This window comes from Siphateles boraxobius, unplaced genomic scaffold (assembly GCF_051911475.1).
Source record: "Siphateles boraxobius isolate OS27281-9 unplaced genomic scaffold, OSU_SipBor_1 84, whole genome shotgun sequence".
Classification (NCBI taxonomy): Eukaryota; Metazoa; Chordata; class Actinopteri; order Cypriniformes; family Leuciscidae; genus Siphateles; species Siphateles boraxobius.
This window is the reverse complement of record NW_027509213.1, coordinates 1239419-1256396: the sequence shown is the minus strand read 5'-3', so window position 1 is coordinate 1256396 and position 16978 is coordinate 1239419. Positions and strand designations below refer to the sequence as shown.

Below are 16978 nucleotides of genomic sequence, written 5' to 3'. Positions count from 1 at the left end.
CTAAAGGGTTAAACATTTAATATTATAATGTATTATAACTGTGGTTACAATTACATTTAGAAAACTTTTATATATGCAGGTTTCAAGTAAAGTGTTAAAAAATTATAATGTTATATATTGCATATTATATAATCTGTAGCTTCAATGTAGTTATATATCTTTCTTTCTAAGTTGCTTCACCAACACTTCTGCGGTGTTTGTCTGTGTTTTGTGCGAGAGGTTTCAGTGTCCATTTCAAGCTTCCTCTGCTTGTTGAGGAAGTGCATCACAAAAGGAGCCGGTCTCAGATTCACACAGGAAATGAAGTCATCAAAAAGACAATAGTGGAGGAGGTGACAGGAGTTTGAAGTTTAAAACCTCTTAAGTATGACTTGACATTGCTTATATGTAAGTGCATGAGATGTGCTGAAATTGCACAATCATTTTCATACATTATGTTCTCGAAATTCACTAAACATAATCTGTCACTACTAGCCTTATCCAATAACTGTATAAAAGATCTTTATGAACTCAAGTTCAGCATACGTTCTGATAAAGGACAGGCTTAATCTATAAGAGTTTTAAAAGGGAAAAGAGAAGGAACAGAAACTATTATCAGTAAATATTTATTTATTTACTTAGTTTATTAATTTATATAATTACTTAGTTTAATTACTGTGCAAATTGGGGACACACGCTTGGACGAAGAGACTTAGTTTATTAATCATTTCTTTAGTAAGTTTATTTATATTTATTAATTAATGTGTGTATTTATTCTAATGTATTTTTTATGTAAAGATAATTTTACAATGATCTTTATTTTATGCATTCATAAAAAAATATATGTTAATATAACATTTTGTGGCACAGAGGAAGAACTTTATATCAACCCACAATCAAAAAGTTTTTCAAGATTTACGCATTTCAATTAATAGTAAAATTCCATCAAATAGAATTGAATAATCCTTACATATTATTCATATTATAAATTAAGACTTATAAATGAGTTAAAAAAAAAACTAGAGCTTAATAAAACATTTTGTATAAATATTAAACTCAAATTTAAAAAATGTCATTTTTTAAAATATAAATACGAATCATATAAACTATACGGCCCATTCCCTTGTTCCATTAAGATGTATACAAAATGTTTTATCAAGCTCTATTTTTTTTTTTTTTTTTACTAATTTAAAATTCCTAATTCCTAATATGAATAATATGTGAGGATTATTCAATTCAATTTGATGGAATTTGTACTATAAAAAAAGGCTTTTTTTTTCTTTTTCTAGTGTGGGTTGATGTTCAAAAGTTCTTCCTATGTGCTATAAAATGTTATATTAACATAAAACATTAACATTTGATGTATTTATTCTAGCTCAGTGTATTAAATGTGTTTAGTTACTCTAAACATCAATGTAATTTTTTATTTGGATAATTTAAGCCTTGAAAGAAGGAAGTAAATATGTAGCGTTTCTTCGAGTTGTTGTTATATTTGTCTGTGGCATGTGTTTCGCCTCTCAGGATGAGGAACTGCAGTGTGTGTTGTGTTGTGTAGTGTTGTGTTGTGTTGCTGGGTTTGTACGAGCCCGAGGGCTTGGATTGTGGAGAAAGTTCACAAACATCTGCTCCAGCTGGGAATGTCAGCCACAGCATTCCTCTAACCGGAGCCCGAGGGCTGAAAAACTGAGCTGTGTGTGTTACCGTCATCAGACGCGTGTGTGTGTTTGTGTCTGCCTCACACACCTGGTCTCGATCGTGACTCAACATTGACTCACTGTATAGTTTTTGTCACACCTCTTCCAACCAGTCTATTCAATATATCCACTGCATCGAACAACTCTGAGGTTTACATTTGTAGTCAAATGAACTGATTGTTTGCATCTCTGCCATTTAAATGTATTTTTGATTTGTTTTAAGCTCATTGTGTTTTTGAAATACCATTCATAAGTTTGGTTTCAGTAAGATTGTTTTATTCAGCAAAGATGCATGAAATTTATCAAAGAATCCTGAAGATGTTTTCCTCATAAAAATTAAAGCACCTCAACTATTTTCAACCTTGATAATAATAAGAAATGTTAACAGCAAATTAGAATGATTTCTGAAGGATCATGTGACACTGAAGACTGGAGTAATGATGCTGACAATTCAGCTTTTTATCACAGTAATAAATTACATTTTACAATATAGTCATATAGAAAGCAGCTATTTTAAACTGTAGTCATATTTCACTGTTTTTACTGTATTTTTGATTAAATAAATGTGGCCTTGGTGTGCAGAAAAGACCTTTAACAGTGGTGTATCTTGCTTTAGTTTTGAGTGCTGACACTCTATATCATTTACATTTATGCATCCATTTAGCCAAAGCAATTTACATTGCATTCAAAATACACATTTGATCAGTTTATGCATTCTCTGCAACAGTTTGAGCTAGTTTTGAATCAATGCATTTTAAATGATTCACAAAAAATGAACTGAACTGACCAACTCTAAATCTGCTTTTGCTGCTGAATTAAAAAATTAAATGTGCCTATACCAATATTCACAATGTTGCTTTATTTTAAATCGCAATCATCATATTCAATGGATATGTAGTTCGTGTTCAGGATATCACACAGCCCTGGGCTTTACGATAATGAGTTGTGTATGTGTATGATCTGTGTAGGTCTCTCTGATGATGGTCTGCGCTCAGGTCCCAGAAGGAACAGTAACAGCGGAGATGAGTTTGTTCCTCCCAAACCCTCCATCAGACCAGCGGTTCCTCCTGTCCCGTCCACGACGCCCCCTGCTGTCTGTTCCCCACCGCTGCCCTCACTGATGACCCAGCTCAACCAGGAGCTCTTGACCTCTGGTGCCATAACACTACCTGGTACGTGACCGGGGTCTCGTCTATCCACTGAAACAGAAACAGATGCTTTAAACTAATATATATATATACACACACACACACACACACAAATTAATGCATTTGTAACTAAAGGAATGCATGATTAATAAAAATCTGTGTTATTTTAGTATCATTGATATACAATTATATTTTCTGTAAGTATTTTGGATTTGATTTTATAAAAAAAAATTAAGTTTCAGTTTAATTAGTTTTAGTTATTTTAGTTCTTTGACTTTAACTAAAAGTTTGCAACTAGCTGAAATAAAATACTTTTTAAAAATATTTTATTTTATTTCAGTTAATGTTTATTTTATTCCAGGTAATGCATTTTTTTATGTTTTTAGTTTTAGTTAACAATAATAACCTTTATTAAAATAAAACAGAATTGACAATATGTCTTCAAAATCTATGGCTAATGAAAGCTTGATGGACATTGACAATTATGAAATCAAGCTCTTCTGAAAATAAATAAATTGTAGTATATTAGTATTGTAATTTTACTGTAAAATTATTATTGTCATTATTATATAATTTTTCTTCAATCCTAGGTTTTACAATAGTTATATTTCTTATTTTATTTAATATTTTTATTCAGTAATTATGATAAAAAAAATAACAATAATTATTTGTAACAAAGTTAAAGCCATAACATACTATGGTATTTTTGTGCTTTACTACAGTCAAAAAAATGACATACAGCACCTTTAAAGGTGCTCAAAGCAATGTCATGCGTTTTTTAGGCCAAAACAATTTTTGTCACATACAGCAAACATCTCCTCACTATCCGCTAGCTGCCTGTCCCCTGAACACACTGTAAAAAAACACGGTCTCTGCAGACACCCCAGGCTCGACAAACGACAACAAAAACAAACTGGGCTAACCCGCACCACGAAACATAACAAACTGTTCCAGCCAATATCCGACAAGAAGGGTTTGGGGGCGGGGTTTGGGTGTGTGGATGAGGAGGAGGGAGGGTCTAGCTAGCCTCCGTTTTGTTTGACAATACTTTAAACGTTAACAAGAATATAACGTTAACTATACCCGACATCACTTACTCACAGGCCTGGTCTATATCTGCCATCACTCCTCCTCTTATCCTTCTGGACTCCTCCGTGAGACTCGAGACCGGTGTGTCGCACAGATGTCACTAAAGTCCCCGAGAACCAGAAGTTGAACCGACTTTACCTCACGAGTTGTGACATATTTCCAAGTGAAACAGAATATTGAATTGAGGGGGGGGGGGGGGGGGTACTTTAGTTTTAGGGGTTTTTACTCCTCTCAATCCCTCGCTCATAGCAGACTGACGGTCGGGGTGGAAATGGTTAAAGGACATTCAACCCAAGCATTTTACAATATAGCAAATGGAAGCAAATGTTCAGATTAAAGATGAATTTTTCTGTGTATTAACTTGCACTGATTAAATGTTCACCACAAGACTAGTAATGTGCACTTACAAAGAAAATACGGTCAATTCATGATGACTTTAACATCCTCTCCACCGCCACAGCTCTCGGCCCCGCCCTGCTTATTACCACGTTATAATTTCACAGTCATTTTGATATAATCACAACATTTTTGGCCAGCCCTGCAAACAAGCAAAGCAAACTTGTAACTGTTTTTTAATGCATTTTAAATTGCAATTGCAAATTTTATCAGAAAAGAATCCCAGAAGCAATCTCCCCCGAAGGGTTCAGCCCTAGTGAAGAGTGCAGTGTTTTTTCTCGGGTTACTCATCTGACCTCTGCTCCAGGTAACCGAGACCGCAATGGGAGAGCAGTGCTGCAGGTGTGCACCAGGAACCAGGTGTGGACAGATGCGTGTCGCACCACAAACCAGATCACCGGGCTGCTCTGCTACTACTGCAACAGACTGCGGTGAGAAACACCTCATACACACGCTGGGCCTGTGTTTCTATCTCTGTGGCGGCACGAGTGGGGACACCGTTTACTGAATCAACATGGAAACAATTCGCTCGAGGCAGTTGTGTCACAGGCTTTTACTTGCAAGACAAATGTGTTGCGCTAAGTGTCTTGCGATTTTTTTTTTTTTTCAGGAGGGAGAAACGAGATCTGGGTTTGACGGTTCTCGTAGACGCTCGCAGACAACAGGCCACTAACACGCTGATCTCAGCCCTGTCTCAGTTTCAGGTGAGACGCAGCGCTCTGCTAGTGCAGATCAGCTGTTAATGATAATAATAAACCCAACCCCCCGCTGTTTTAACCCTGCTTTTTAATGCCTGACACATATAATAATGCTGACACTTTATAATGTTTTCATTATTCAACATTAGTTAACTACATTACCATGAACTATTGATGAACTGCACTAGCCTAGCATTTATTCATCTTTGTTAATGTTAATTTCAAAATTTACTACAATATTAACATCAAAAGTTGTATTTGTTAACATTAATTATTAATGCGCTGTGAACTAACATGAACAGACAATGAACGACAGAATTTTTACTACTAACGTTAACAAAGATTAATTAATACTGTTACAAATGTGTTGCTTATGGTTAGTAATACATCAATAATGTTAACAAATGAAACCTTATTAAAGTGTTCCCGAAATAGTAGACAGGAAAATAATTTTTTTTAAATGGAACATTTATTTAGACCAAATGTTGTTTTTTTTCTAAAATTAATGTGCATATGTGTTTTATCCTCTGTATCATATTTGATAAATCAGTCTTTTATTGCTCATATAGTATAAAACAGTGAGAATATGGAGTAAAAAGCACCTCAATTTTATTCAAAGGCTCAAACTGAGCAAAAATATGCAAATTTGTGCAGATGCTGATTTTAAAATGGCCAAAAAATAAGATGAAATTCTGATAGCTTGTAATGTAAATCAATGAGATCTTTATATAGCTTGACTACTTGCATAATCTCTATATCTCCCATTAATTTGTCTCAGTAAGATGATATTTAAATTCTTAGTTTTATGATCAAAGCTCTGTAGTTTCAAAACATATAATGATGATTGAGAGATGATCAAATAAACCTTCCTCGATGATCATATTTGATACTCACATTTTAACAAGATTTTTCTAAAACGTGATGGATAGTCAAGTAAACCTGAGTTGAAAGAGCTTATCATTTGTCACATATTTGATGTAAGCCAGAAACATAGCGAGTACGCAGGCAAACGGCGACAGTATCAGCCTCATTTCGAAACATTTTGAGATGTATGAATCGCGTAGCTCAAAGCATCTGTGTTCACGTTTGCTTTTTAAATGTGTAACATTTCAGGCCTTTTTTTCAGCGTGCTTATTGTCGTACTCAGTCCCTGAGGACAGGCTTTCCTTTCGATATTTGACATGAAGCATGCAGCAGCTGATATACTGAGACGAGGCCTGTATTAGCTTGTCTCCTTTAAACCCACTGAGAAAATGATCAGTCCCAACATGCAAACAAATACAGGCAAAATATGAGAGAAGAACAACAAATGACTTAAATATATTCTTATGAGCACTATTATGTGCAATAAATTATCTTAACAGTTTGGTCTTTGTAATTATCCATGTTTTTTTTAAATAATTTTTGTATAAAATATATGTCTGTACAATATATGATATAAGCCAGGGTTTGTGAGGGAACAACTAGGGGTTCAAAAAATCTAAATAAAACACTTACCAAAAAAGATTAAATGTTTGATTAAATTTGATTAAATTTGCTTATGCACATTAATTGACATTAGGGAACTGTGGACATGTTGTTAAATTAATGAAATATTAACTAGGGGTTAATATTAGTATAGGGGATCAAAAGTTTGGAAATCCCTGATTTAAGGCCCGTTCACACCAAGGACGATAACTACAGCGATAACGATAAAAGGATATTGTTTAAAAAAATAGCTTTTTAGCTGTTTAGCCTTTGTAATTATACATATGTTTTTTAAATTATTATTTCTTTGTTTTTATTTTAATTTTGATTTCTTCTCTCCCCCAGACTTCTATACCCAATGCACTTTACTCAGTTTTGTTTCTCGTGGACAAAGATGGAGCAGTGAAAGTCGAGAGAGACGTCACAGTTCCAGTGAGTAAATGACTGTTTTAATCTCGGTTTGATCTCAGCCTGTGTAAAAGTGTGTTTATGCTCTCTGCTCTGCTCTGTTCTTGTGCAGTTTGAAGTCCTGACGTCTCTGAAAGCTCTACAGAAGCACATTGACTCGTCTCAGCTCACCAGAGACTTTGATGGCACCTTCCCATACGTCCACAGCCACTACATTCACTTCAGACAGGTGCACAATTACAACACATTGTTGCTCAGCCCCAATCCTTTGTCCTAATGTGTGTGTGTGTGTGTGTGTGTGTGTGTGTGTGTGTGTGTGTGTGTGTGTGTGTGTGTGTGTGTGTGTGTGTGTGTGTGTGTGTGTATATATATATATATATATATATATAGTAAATGAATTATTTCTTGAATATTTATATATCTTTAATATTTAAGTTAAAAAAAATTGAAAAGACACATTTGCATTTTTATGTTTTTTTGATATCAGTTAATGGTCATGTGACTTGGAAGTAAACAATTTTGTCCTTACTTCATTTTTTATTTAAAAAATCATTTATATTTCACATTTTTATGATTTCATTAATAATTAGCTTTTTATCAACATTTTGGTACACCCTGAAGTTCAGAAACATTGAGCTATCTCGAAGAAGAACATACACTTAAAATACAAACATTTTGTTGAAGTTTTTTTTCTTTTTCTACTGGCAGAAAATTGAACCGTTTGCTACGAGCTGCAGCGCCGCGATCTCGTCCCTTCAGAGCTCCATTGAGACACTAAACAACATCGGCAATCTGGAGACGTCTGAGGTAATTCTGTGAAAATGTTTGATTGTTTGATTTTATGGTCATTCTCTGGGAAATACTGTATCGTTAAAGGGAAAGTTCACCCAAAAATGAAAATTCTGTCATTATTTACTCACCCTCATGTCGTTCCAAACCCGTATGAATTTCTTTCCACGGCTGAACACAAAAGAAGATATTTTGAAGTTTATGGACCCCATTGACTTCCATAGTATTTTTTTTTCATACTATGGAAGTCAATGGGATCCATCAACTGTTTGGTTACCGACATTCTTCAAGTGATCTTCTTTTGTGTTCAGCAGAAGAAAGAAAGTTCTGCAGTAACCAAAAGGGAAAAAGGTCAGTTGAACATTAAAAGTTGAACATTGTCCTGTAGGAGGTCTCAGATATCATCAGCCAGCAGAAGAATCTCATGAAGAGTATTCTGGATGACACAAAACTAAACCGCCTGCGGTTGGAGGGCGGCACGTTTCTGGCGCGGATCAGGAAAGAGGAGATGTGTGAAAACGAAAACTACAGGTACTGCCTTTATTAGATAGATGATTATATACTGAGAATAAAAGCTTTTGGTATATTGGCAGTCAAGATAATTCCATTAATGGTCCCATTAATTATTTTCCCACCTTAGGCAAGACTTCACCAGTGAATTTGAAACTAACAGATATCACTATACTTCCCCAGTTACTCGATAACAGTGCATTAAGACATTCAATTTTTAATTATAGTTTTTTTTATAATGTTATGTTTAAATATACATTAATTTGCATACATTTCCAGAAAAGAAATCTGAACATTTGTTATATTAGAGTTAAAATACATCTTCACCATGTTTTAGAAATAAAATGTTGTATTAATCAGGCGAATTATGTATTTCTGTAAAACATTTCAGAATATAGATAGGAATAAAACTGTAAAGTTTGGTGTATGTAAAACTGCTGGAGTGGAGCAAAATAGCCCATAATTGAACAGTGCATTAAAAACAATTTTGTTTTGCCTTTAAAAAAATGTCCAAGTAAAGATTAGTACTTTAAAAAAAATAACTGATAGGCCTAGAAAAAGTTATTTTACTATGTGAATCCACTGATTTCAATGGGACAGTAAAACACAAGGATGTAGAAGAAATAAAGTGGTGCTCCATCATGCAACCATTAAAGTTTTAACTTTTGTTGCATGAATAGGAGCCATCAAAACAAAATGTGTTTTTTGTCTAAATAAAATTTGACTCATGAACTACTGCCATTGGATCACTGCCATATTTCCAATACGTTTTATTTGTTATACTTTATGCTTTTCAGCAAAAGACATCAGAAATACTGGTTTAGGACGAAGGACGGTTTACCTCGTCCTTCGGATGAGACGTTAAACCGATGTCCTGACTCTCTGTGGTCACAAAAAATCCCAGGATGTCTTTCGAAAGAGCAGGGTGTAATCCCGGCATCCTGGCTCAATTTGCCCAGTGGCCTCTGTCCATCATGGCCTCCTAATCTTACCCATATATATATATATTTATTGGCTTCATCACTGTCTCCTCTCCACCAGTAAGCTGGTGTGTGTGTGTGTGTGTGTGTGTGTGTGTGTGTGTGTGTGTGTGTGTGTGTGTGTGTGTGTGTGTGTGTGTGTGTGTGTGTGTGTGTGTGTGTGTGTGTGTGTGTGTGTGTGTGTGTGGTGCTGCCACATCCTCCAGGCGGATACTGAACATTAGTGGTGGTTGAGGAGATTCCCCCTTCTATGTAAAGCGCTATATACATGTAATGAATTATTATTATTATTATTAGAAATCCCTTTATGAAACTCTCGGCAGTCAGTTCTCAGCATGTCGGATAACTGTCTGAAAGGCTGATCTCAGTTCAGTGTACTGTTGGACTAACTAGAGTGCTGATTGAGTTGGCAAAAACCGGCATCATAGGATCATATACTCATGGATATTGGCTCATTTTGAGTCGGAGTGACTATCAGGCACATCCGAAATTGAGTTTTCCCATACAGAAATGTAATATATGTCAATATAAGTAAATTTCATATATAATGTCAGTGCCCATGTATGTCTGCTGCCTATATGAGAATATATGCAAAATTCATATATATAAAACACATAGACATATATGAAACATATATTTCAAAATATAGCAAAAATTTCCGTTTTCATTTAAGTGCCATATATTTTCCTGTATATACACATAAATGTTAAATATATGTAAGACGCATATATGTATATATGTACTTATTTCAATGCATCAGTATCACATGCATGTATGTTTACATACATTTATTAAATATGTGGGAAATAAATATGTATGTCACATATTTATACTTAATGTTGTCCATATATGCGAGAAACCAATACTATCCTGTAATATATGCAGATATATGGTATCATATATGGATGAACTCAAATATTTTCTTCACATAATTAAACACCTAAATGTTCATAAATATTGCAGGCATATATTGTGTTCTCAGATAAGTCAAATATATGTTTAGATATATGTCATGCTATTTAAAATATAAGTACATATATGGCCATATATTACATTTTTGTATGGGTTGATTGAGTAACTTGTGTATCTTTGCTGACTCAAGCAACAAACTTTTTGAACTAGCTCACTAATAAATCTCAATGTGTTCGCTCTGTTTCACTAAGTTTAACATCATGTTGTGTCGTGTGCAGAGACGCTGTGGATATGGTCAGTGCGCTGTATAACCAGGTGGATGAAGAGGTCCACAAACTCGTCATTCTGTCTAATAAATCACTGCAACAGTTGGAGACGCTACTGGAGCTGCGCACGTTACAGGAGCAACACGAGGAGGTGAAAAATACAGTGCTTTATTATGGGAACACTTTAGTATAGGGACCAATTCTCACTATTAACTAGCTGCTTATTAACTTGCATATTACTAGCATATTGGCTGTTTATTAGTACTTATAAAGAATGTATTAATGCCTAATTCTGGATGACCATATTCTACATTCCTTAATCCTACTCCATACCTAAACTTAACAACCTTACTATTAATAAGCAGTGAATTAGGAGTTTATTGCGGCAAAAGTCATAGTTTATAGTGAATGTCTTCCCCAAACTAAAGTGTGACCTTATTTGTTAAATCCACAAATACAGTGATGCACATTGATGAGCATTATATTCTGCATGTTTTTTTCTAATAAATTTTATCTTAAGGTATATCTGAAGAGTTTAATGTGATAAAAAAAAGGCATTGTGGATTATGCAATCAAATCACTCATCACATTTACATCTCTGTTTTTAATACTAACAACATCCAACATTAACTAATAATAGGGCAGCTCATTAAAATATGTTAGCATTGAAAATAAGGTTGTCTATACTGTAAATTAATGATTTTTACTTCCGTGACATGACCGTTATTGTTTTATTCAAATAATAATCGATGATTGGGGAAGACTATGGGATGATAATGTTTTCTGTATCTCTCCTCAGGTGAAGAGGTGGTTTTATGTGGAGAGTGAGAAACATTTGGCTCCTTTGGACTTCTACAGTCTCTCTCTGAGCTCCATTCAGGACATGAGACAGAGTCTGGCGCAGTTCATGGAGGAGTCCACAGTAAGTGTCCATGTAGTTTCATATGCCGAAAGAAAGAAAAAAGGAGCTGGCATGTTACTGTCCCAGGACGCTCAAGAAAAGGCTTCAGTCAGATTTCATTCTCAACAACAACTAGTTTGACCTTCTCCTGTGCCACAGGACCACTTTTACTGAAGTGACACAAGACACAATTCTGACAATTAAAGTTTACAGGGAAACCGATGCCATGCTCTACAGGAATTCCATTAATTATGAATTAATGAAATAATTAAACATTTGCTGCGTCAAAAAGCGCATACTGTCTAAGTAGGCACTACATTTGAATTTTAACGTACTTTACGACCGTTAGAATGTTCTATATAGTGTGAATAGGGGTAGTATGAATTAAATTCGGATGTACTACATAGCACTACACATTGTTACTGTCATGTGACCAGTGTCAGTTGCGTCAATTCACTTCCATTCATAAATCCTCTCCCGTGGCCTCATGGGAGAGTAAAGTGTTCATTAATAATTATTGTTATAATTATTATATGTAAGTGTTGTGTAACTGTAACTGTCTTGTTTAAAAAAAAATTGGTAATGCTTCATTTTACAGTCCTGTTCCCCATGTACATACTATGTACTTATTATAGTAATTACAATAACATGGTAATAACTAGGTACTAACTCTGAACCCACCCCTAAACCTAACCTTAACCACTGTACTTACCTTATATTACCAGTGCTTTCGTAGGATGGGTACACTGTAAGTAGACTTAAGTTAACGCACTGTAAAATTAAGCGTTATTACCCAGTACTTTCTTAGGTAAGTACACTGTAAGTACATGTAAGTTAACATACTGTAAAATGAAGCGTTTCCAAATATTTAATAAAAAAAGAGTTTGCCATAGGTCATTATGCAGGGAAAAGTCTTAAATCACTTTGGATTAAGACTAAATAATTAACTAATGTGGTCTTGATTTTGCTCCTGTAGGAACAGCAGAAGAAAGCTGCTGTGTTATTGAGGGAGTCTAAAGCCGGTCCGGCGCTTCAAGAGGTCAGACAGCACATGAGCACCGTCCTGCAGCGGAGCGAGGCACGCAGGAACAAGCTGGAGGTCCTGCACAACCTCTACGAGTTCTACGAATCGGTAAAAAAACGTTTTTTTAATTGCATTGTCTATTTTGCTGAATCATGTCTACTGTAATGATAATTAGTGGTTGACTGATAAATGTTTAAAATTTCATTTAAAGATAGTAAATAACACATGCATAACAATTGCTGCAGTAAAAATGTATATTTATTTTACATAATGTTTACTAAAGTAGTTGCAAATAATTCATTTTAAAATGAATTAATTTGAAGAAAGTAATAATTTTAACTTGATAAAACAAATCTGTAAAATAAACAAATTTATACCATGGTTATTATTATTAACTAAAACCAAAACCATAAAAAACATTACTTGTAAAAAATAAGCATTCACTGAAATAAGGTAAAATATAATCTTATGCTCAGGCTCTGTCAAAATAAAAGTCCCACTTGCAACACCTTTCGGCCAAACAGAAAACAATTACTGATGCAATAATTAAAAAATGCCAGATATCCACCACTAATGAAAATGTGAATGATAATTAAAACGTCTCTCACACAGGCAAACCAGTGGATGGTCCATTGCCAGGAGTATTTCTGTCAGCTGAGGGTGGACGATAACGTGGTTCGTTACACGCCTGCTGTGCGGCATGTTTTGCAGGATTACCACAGCGAAGCCACAAAGTTCTCCCTGGACAACTTCAGCGCGCTCAACCAGATGGTGCTGAACCTCAACAGCCCACGGGAGCTTCAGCAGTGGAGCAACATCTGGCAGAAGTGCCAGCAAACCAAACAGCAGCTGGAGGAAGCACTGGCCAATGCTGCCAAAGAATCTTCACTTACAACTATGACAACACAACCTTTGGAAACCCAAAACGGAGTAGGTTCCTCTGAGCTTCCCACTCTGAACTCTTCTTCCACATTGTGTTTTGAGTACGAAGATGAGAAACCGCATTCAGCAGGTCCGTTCTCTGGAAGCCAGTTCCCATTTCCCCCGGAGAGCGGCGAGCTGTCTCCATCCCCGTTTGATGACACCGACAGCGACTGTACGGTCGACTCGTCCGCCTCGTGTCACTCCGACCCGCTTCATTCACCGGCCTCACGTCAGCGTAAGCAGCCGCTCAAAAAGATCATGAAGAAAACCATAAGCTACGAGCTGACGGCTTGTGACAAAGCTCACCCGGATGCCGGGCATCATGGGTACACGGGCATCTACATCAAAGGACTGGAGGTCACCAACAACGTGTGTGTTGAGAAGAAGCTCCAGCGGCCAGACGTGAAGAGTCCGTGTCTGGGCCGCAGTCGCAGCATGTCGTCCCCATCCAGAGCCTGCAGACACAGCGCCGGGGACGTGAAGACACACAGCAGGTGAGACAAGTGCTGTGAGGGATGCTAAAAAACAACACCATAGTAGTAATAATAGTAAAGAATGGAAGTAATTAAACATAAATATTAACAATTATCTGTGTTTTTTACTGTTGTTCTGTAGAAATAATAATAATAATAATTATTATTATTATTATTATTATTATTAACAATACTATTATTGTTATTAAATACTAAATTTTTATTTTACAGTACTATAGTAATTTGTTTTGTAATTTAATTAAAAAAATATTATTATTATTTAATACACATTTTTACGGATTTATTTTAACAATTATAATCTATTTCTTTATTGATTTGTTTCACTTTTATCATTTTATAAATTAAATAAATAAATATGAAAAATAACATAAAGTATAAAAATATAATAATAAACGACAGGTGAGTGAAGCATTGTGCAGGGATGCAAAAAATATAGACCATAAATATAAGTAATAATAGTAAATAATAGAAATAATTAAACATAATTAATATACATTTTTTGTAATTTTACTGTTGTTCTGTAAATACTAATCTTAATAATAGTAATAATAAGTAACAGTTTTGTTACATACTTATTTTATTTTACAGTATAGCATTATTACTACAGCAATACATTTCTTTATTGATTTGTTTAGTTTTTATAATTTAGTAAAATAATAATAATACTTTATTATTATTATTATCCATCATATTGAATGGATTCCATAAAAACAACAGTGTGAATCTGACCTGAGCCCGTTGACATTCAGGTATTTTTTAAAACTCTATAAGGTCTGGGGGGAGTTTTTCCCTATATCCTCATGTTAAAATCGACTGTAATTCCACATTTTAAAGCTGATAAAAGTTAGCCAATTCATAACAACTACACAACTCCCTCTGAGTCTCTAACCGCTGTGTGCTCCTCCATCACACTGCCTTTCAGCAAAATTCAGCACATCATGGATGAGATGATCGCCACAGAGAGAGAGTACGTGAGATCTCTCAGCTACATCATCCAGCACTACTTCCCTGAGATGGAGCGACTGGATCTTCCTCAGGACCTGAGAGGGAAGCGCAGCATTATTTTTGGGAATTTGGAGAAGCTGTGTGACTTCCACAGCCAGTTCTTCCTGAAGGATCTGGAGATCTGCACTCACTCGCCCCTGTCCATCAGCAGCTGCTTCCTAAAACATGTGAGTACAAGAAAACCTATTAGAGATTTCAACATGATGCGCTACTGTTCGAAAGTTTAGGGTCGAGGAGATTTTTTTAAAGGGATAGTCCACCCAAAAATGAAAATGCTGTTGTTCCACCCTCATGTTGTTCCATCCCCGTAAGACCTTCGTTCATCTTCAGAACACGAATTAAGATATTTTTGATTAAATCTGAGAGCTGGATCACTCCTCTATACATAGGCTTCTAAGGGATTGAAACTTGTTCCTCGAAAAGTTATTAAAGACATCGTTAAAATAGTCCAAGTGACTACAGTGACTCAATCTTAAGTTTATCAAACGACGAGAATACTTTTTGTGCGCAAAAAAAACTAAAATAACGACTTTATTTCGACTATTCATTTCCTTCTCTGTGGGCCTCGAGTCAGTTCACTAGTGTAATATTGTAAGCTTCTGTTGTTATACATCACACGCATCACACACATGACCAGCGTCGGCCAATAGTGAGCCTACGTGTGACGTAGCTCTACGCTAGCACACTACGTTAACTGACTAGAGGCCCACAGAGAAGGAAATGAATAGTCGAAATAAAGTCGTTATTTTAGTTTTTTTGCGCACAAAAAGTATTCTCGTCGCTTGTTAAACTTAGGCTGTTTACACGGAAATGATCTGAAGACAAAACGCAAAAGTGGCGGTGCGTTATCACTTTTTATTCTGCGTTTAGACGAGCGTTATGGGGGGAAATCCGCGTGCATATGGTGACGCAAGAGTGTGTGAAATTCGATGTAGTATGCACTCCAGGCAGCTAGGTGGCAATGTGAAGCACTGACACACAACAACACCAATATCTGAGAATATTTTGTACAACTGCTGAAAAGACTCTTGTACGTTTATCAGAGCTGCTAGGGCAACTTGAAGGTCCGACGTATGGAAATAATCCGACATGTTGGTTGTTATTTTCCTGTACTGGCCCATGCCTGTGACGTAAACGCGTACGCGACGAGAACCACCGTTAGCAGATTTGCGTGTTTACCGTTTAGACGGAAACGCGACGGTGGAGCGTTTTTAAGATTTCCACTCTGGAGGGTGGTTTCACTTTTTTGCGTTTTTAAGCCCCAAAAACGCCGTCGGGGAACAAGTGTCAATCCCTTAGAAGCCTATAGAGGAGTGATCCAGCTCTCAGATTTCATCAAAAGTATCTTAATTCGTGTTCTGAAGATGAACGAAGGTCTTACGGGGTTGGAACAACATGAGGGAGAGTAATTACTTACAGAATTTTGATTTCTGGGTGAACTATCCCTTTAAGGTCTCTTCTCTATTTAAGATATAAATGTATTCTTCATTGTTTTGTGCACGGGTAGGAGGAGCAGTTCGGTATGTACGCCCTGTACAGCAAGAACAAGCCCCGCTCAGATGCCTTGCTAATAAGCCACGGAAACAGTTTCTTCAAGGTGAGTGAGCTCATGTCTCCTCCATGACGTTATTCACACGAGCTGGGACAGACTTTTCTGAATGTCACCATGTGGTCTTCAGAATAAACAGCTGGAGTTGGGCGATAAGATGGACTTGGCCTCCTACCTGCTGAAGCCTATCCAGAGGATGAGTAAATACGCTCTTCTCCTGAAGGATCTGATTAAGGAGTGCGGTCACTCTCAGGAGCAGGAGCTCACTGACCTCAGAACAGCTGAAGAGATGGTCAAGTTTCAGTTGCGCCACGGAAATGACCTGCTCGCCATGGACGCCATCCGTGGATGTGATGTAAGTGGAGTTTGGATGATAGGAGATGGAGTTTGGAATAAACATCCCTCTTTCATAAGCACTAAACCCCCCATAAACCAATGCATTTACACACACACAGACCCCAAAAAAATATTATTCTCTGCATTTCTTCTCTTTTTTTAGCTTGCTTCCTAATCTAGTTGTCGAATAAACCTGGCAATGTATACGACTATTGTTGGTTCCTTGACAAATTGCTTAGTTCCTCTCTTGTGAGCCATTTGGATAAAAGCATCTGCTAAATGTGTACATGTAATGCAAATGTAGTCTATTTTGTAATTAATATTTTACCACGAAATTGTATTTATTTATTTATTTATTTATTGGAATAAATAACAATGCAAATTAAATAAAGAATTATTTAAAATTTTT

General features: G+C 35.9%; 1 protein-coding gene across 8 annotated transcripts in view; it reads left to right on the top strand.

Annotated features, from left to right (window-relative positions):
* plekhg4b (pleckstrin homology domain containing, family G (with RhoGef domain) member 4B) overlaps positions 1–16978 on the top strand; it is a 73099-nt gene that overhangs the window by 44820 nt on the left and 11301 nt on the right. For all 8 annotated transcript variants that reach the window (XM_077221651.1, XM_077221655.1, XM_077221650.1 and 5 more), the window contains 14 exons: positions 2642–2845; positions 4614–4737; positions 4917–5010; positions 6817–6903; positions 6992–7108; positions 7588–7686; positions 8057–8199; positions 10349–10487; positions 11136–11258; positions 12214–12369; positions 12874–13679; positions 14602–14851; positions 16192–16281; positions 16364–16588. In XM_077221651.1, coding sequence (XP_077077766.1) covers positions 2642–2845; positions 4614–4737; positions 4917–5010; positions 6817–6903; positions 6992–7108; positions 7588–7686; positions 8057–8199; positions 10349–10487; positions 11136–11258; positions 12214–12369; positions 12874–13679; positions 14602–14851; positions 16192–16281; positions 16364–16588 — 2657 coding nt within the window. The remainder of the gene's footprint in view (positions 1–2641; positions 2846–4613; positions 4738–4916; positions 5011–6816; positions 6904–6991; positions 7109–7587; positions 7687–8056; positions 8200–10348; positions 10488–11135; positions 11259–12213; positions 12370–12873; positions 13680–14601; positions 14852–16191; positions 16282–16363; positions 16589–16978) is intronic.